Source organism: Nicotiana tabacum, chromosome 21 (genome assembly GCF_000715075.1).
Source record: "Nicotiana tabacum cultivar K326 chromosome 21, ASM71507v2, whole genome shotgun sequence".
NCBI lineage: Eukaryota > Viridiplantae > Streptophyta > Magnoliopsida > Solanales > Solanaceae > Nicotiana > Nicotiana tabacum.
In genome coordinates, this window is record NC_134100.1 from 65423304 (window position 1) to 65428333 (window position 5030).

The 5030-nt window shown below is 38.3% G+C and overlaps 1 protein-coding gene across 1 annotated transcript; it reads left to right on the forward strand.

Moving 5' to 3' along the window:
- Positions 1-1014: 1014 nt before the first annotated feature.
- Positions 1015-2442, forward strand: LOC142175265 (uncharacterized). The gene is made up of 2 exons (XM_075241850.1): positions 1015-1651; positions 1931-2442. Exons 1-2 carry the CDS (start codon positions 1015-1017, stop codon positions 2440-2442), a joined length of 1149 nt encoding a protein of 382 aa, XP_075097951.1.
- Positions 2443-5030: the final 2588 nt, after the last annotated feature.

The following is a 5030-nucleotide window of genomic DNA, read 5'->3' on the forward strand; positions in this document are numbered from 1 at the left end:
ATGTGGTCATCAAGCTTGATATGGCAAAAGCATATGACAGGATCTCTTGGAATTATCTGATTCAGGTGTTGAGGAAAATGGGGTTTGAAGAACACTTTCTCAAACTGATTTGGAACCTAATTGCTAATAACTGGTACTCAGTCTTAATCAACGGGCAAGCCTCAGGATTCTTTAAATCTAGCAGGGAGTCAAGAAAGAAGACCCTTTGTCACCATCATTGTTCATACTTTCTACAAATGTCTTGTCAAGAACTCTGAACAAACTGTTTGAGGATAAGAAGTTTATAGGGTTTAGAATGCCTAAGTGGACAGATCCCTTGAATCACCTGGCATATGCTGATGATATAATAATATTCTCATCTACTGATCCATACTCCTTAAGGAAAGTTGTTGAGGTACTAAAGCAGTATGAACATGCATCTAGTCAGCTGATAAACAAGTCCAAGAGCTCCTACTACATACATCACAAAGTGGCAAGGAAAATAGTGCAGTCTGTTGGCATTCTTACATGTTTTCAAAAAGGAAACCTTCCTTTTAATTACCTTGGTTGCTCAATATTCTACAATAAAAGAAGGAAGGCATACTACAATGATCTTATCAAGAAAGTAAAATCAAAATTACATTCTTGGAAAGGGAAGTTACTTTCTTTTGGAGGAAAGACAACTCTCATAACAAATGTGTTACAAAGCCTAACTACACACATCCTCTTAGTAATGGATCCCCCTAATAATGTTCTTGAGCACTTGCATAAGACTTTTTCAGATTCTTTTGGAGCACTAAGGAAGAAAGCAGAAGCAGACACTAGAGGAAGTGGATGAACATGTGTCTACCTAAGGAGGAAGGAGGAATAGGGCTAAAGTCCCTATTTGATGTCTCCAAAGCTCGATTTGCAAAGCTATGGTGGATATTCAGAACCAACAAATCATTATGGTCCAATTTCATGTGGAACAAATACTGCAAAAACGAAATGCCTGTTGTTGTATAGTTCAGAGAAGGATCCCATGTGTGGAGGAAAATGCTGGAAGCTAGAGAAGAGGTTGAACATGAAATTCTCTGGGAACTAAATAGTGGTAACACAAGTGTTTGGCATGAAAACTGGACAGGCATTGGCCCTCTATATCATGTACTCCCCCAAGAATTCAACATAAATGAAAAATTACAAGAAGTAGAAGAACTGAGGAATGGTGATACCTGGGATGAACTAACACTTGATCAAAACTTCCCTGCAGATATCTCAGATCACATCAGGCACAATGTGCCATTTCATCATACTACAGAAGAATTGGACACCCCTCAATGGATGCCAACCACAACAGGCAAGTTCTATGTTAACAGTGCATGGAGGATTATGAGACAGAGAGCAACACATAACCCAGAATTATGCAACTTGTGGACAAAAGTTTTACCTTTCAAAATCTTTTTCTTCCTATGGAGATTGTGGAAAATGAAGATCCCCACTGATGACTTGTGGAGAAGAAATGGATATATCATTGTATCTAAATGCTGGTGTTGCTCACCTCCTAAAGAAGACTCCTACCAATACCTCTTCTTGAAGAGTGAAACAGTAAACAGAGTGTGGAAATCTTTCTTGCAACTAGCTGGAATTATAATAAACATGGTACAAGTCCACCAAGTCGTTAGAGCATGGTGGAGTGAACCATGCTGCCCAAAATTGAAGCCACTATTTCAAGCAACACCTGCCATCATAACTTGGGAATTATGGAAGAGGAGAAATAAAATGAAACATGGGGTAGCTGTTTCAGAAAAAAGGGTAATTCATGAAGTGAACAAGACTCTATTCTTTCTGGCAAGAAGCAAATATCCCTAGCTAACAAACATCCCAGTATTGTGGACAGATATGATCAGATACTTTGAAAGCTACAAGCCTTATGTAGTCAGCTGAAGAGTTATCTGGCAACTGCCCAATGCAGGCTGGTTCAAATGCAACTCTCATGGAGCATCTAAAGGGAACCCAGGTCCTAGTTCTTATGGTTACTACATAAGAGACAGTGCTGGAGATTTAATATATGCTCAATCTACAGACATAGGACAAACAACCAATATAGTTGTTGAAGCAAAAGGAATCCTATATGGTCTGATGTATTGTGTGGACAAACCGCTCCATCCTTTAATCATGGAATCTGACTCTTTGGTGATGAAAAAGATCATTAAAAAGGAATGGGAGTGCCCATGGACAATAAGAGCAGATGTCAAGAAGATAAAAGAGATCAAGGGCAACTATAATGTCTTGTTTCAGCATGTGTTCAGAGAAGGAAATGCAGTTGCTGACCTGCTAGCTAACTTGGTTTTCTCTTCTGCAGGTGATTCCATATTTAACTCATTCCATAGTCTGCCCCCAGTAACAAAGACTCTTATCAACATGGACAAATCTCAAATCCCTAACATTAGGGTAAGGGTGGCTAAAAAGTTTCCACAACACTGATTGATGCAGTCAGTACCATAGTGCAGATATATGGGATCACTCCTAACAGACCATGAAATTAAAAGAGATAAGAATCACCAACTGCTATGCCTAATGGTGAATCTGCAAGCACAATTCCCACCTTACCTCCTGCACATGCTAATAGAGTGTGAAGGTACCAGAGATAGGATATACCCTCTTAGAAACTAAACAGAGGGGTGTTCCCTCAAGAATCTCAAGCTGGTCTTAAGCAAGAACAGTTGGAAAATAGAACACAATCAGCACACACAACATACTGGAGCACTTTAACCTATTTTCTTTAGTGTGCAGGTTGATGTAGCCACATGACTATTGGACTTCTGTAACAAGAGCAATGTTTGGAAGCTCATGCTCAACTGTTTATGCACAAAAACAGTCAAATGCCACTACTCAACAATTCAGCTTACAGTATATAAAAGCTACATGGTTGTTGGACTCCAGGAACTAAAGGAAGGTTGAACTATGGCTGAAGATCAACTGCTTCTGCACAGCAACAGTCAACTGCCAGTATTCAACAAGGCAACTCTCAATATACAAAAGGTGCACACAATTGGAAGATATCAATACACTGACCAGCTACATTATGGGATTACAGTATCCATTATTCACATAAGTGTAAGGATACAGATATGATATGCTACTTGGTTAGGATTCAGTAGACCTGAACTGACAATATGAGTACATCTGTTCACACCAAATGATAAAAAACTACTGCTTCATGTTGTTAAACACAGTATAGTGTTTTATAATTTTCTAGTGGTATTAGTGTGAATGCAAGCTTAACCTGGAGATGACAGAACACTATATTGGCCTATATCACAAAACATGCAGTACTGCAGTCGGTATGCATACTTTTTACAACATCAAAGGTGGAAAACATGTTGCCACTACTGCTTCCATTACAACTGACTCATTTTTATCAGCAAACACATCATGGAGATGTCAACAGGGAATATCTCTAACTACAAAAGAGGAAAAAAAAATAGAACATCAAGCTTCCCAGCTTCTACGCAACAACTATCAGCTGCCTCTACTCAACAAGACAACTTTCGGTTACAACAGGTGCACACAATTGGAAGATATGACATGCTACAAAAATGGATGCTTGAATATTAGTACAGTATAGTAATCTATCATTGTCCAGTGGTATTAGTGTGCACGCATGCTCAATCTGTAGATGAGAGAACATTATATTGTACTCATATCTCAAGCACACAGTACTGCCACCTTGCTGCATTCATCAACTACATGCATAATACCCATTGAAGATCCATTTGAATACCCATTGAAGCAACTCTGCTTCTGGAGTAATGCAAGTCCAAAATGAAGATGTCCAAACTGATCTGCTTTGCAACTACTGGATTTAAACATACATATTCTGTTGGATTGCAACAAAAGGCGTCGGGTGAGAGCTTTGGAGGTGCTACAACAAATTGTTTGCAACTGGTGTGTGCATTCATGGTCGTTGGCAACAATTGGATGTTACAAATGACTAGCTTTGTATTTTACATCTTCCATTACGCTACTACTTCATTATTTGGTAGCAATAGCCATCGGATCACTTTGTCACATTATTCTCTCATTTCCTTTTTCTTTTTGTAGTTCACTTGAACATTTTGTAATTTTGACCCAATTTGGGATTTATTTAATATATTAACTACTAGGTGAATACACCTAGTAGTATATTTGCTAAAAATAAAACCTTCCCAAACCTGCAAATTTCCAATATTTGCCAAAATGCATTAAATCAACCTACGGACCTCCAAATCCAAATCCGTACATACGCCCAAGTCCAAAATCACCATACAAAGCTATTTGAATCATCACAAAACCATTCCTAAGTCGTCTACACAAAATTCAAATTCCGGTCAACTCTTTTCACTTAAGTTTCTAAAACAAGAATCATCCTTCCAAATCCATCCCGAATCGTCTGAAAACCAAACTCGGCCACATATGCCATTCATAATACATAATACGAAGATGCCCGAGACCTTTAGCCATCGAACGGGATGCTAATCCACAAAACTACCGGTTGGGTCGTTACATTATTAATGATACTCGCTAATAACCTACTCAGCTCATCAATGCCATAAGTACATAAAAATAATATTATCAAGTCATAAATGACGGATTAAGCCACTTCGGTGTACAAAAAAAAGCATAACAAGCTCTGTTTCAATTAACAACCCAGCATATAGAGAAGATTTTCAAAGCAAAGCATGTATACATTCCTGATCTAGCATATAGAGAAGATATGCGAATAAAATATGTATACATCCTAGGAAATTGCGAGTAGAGGAGAAATGCAATAACCAAATCAAACACTAGCTAGTTTTCTTCATACCGTGTATACACCATCAAGAGAGAAACATGAGAGGGTAACCCTAGGAGATAGATCCTTATCCACACGTGGTACGGACAAATAACGTATCATATATAATAACTACACGGATAACTCATGTGCTATCATAACTTAGATCGGCATGGACCACTCACGTGGTATTAACCTAGTCCATGTCACACAGAAAGCATATACAAGAATACATGTACCGAAACAATGAACATCAAAT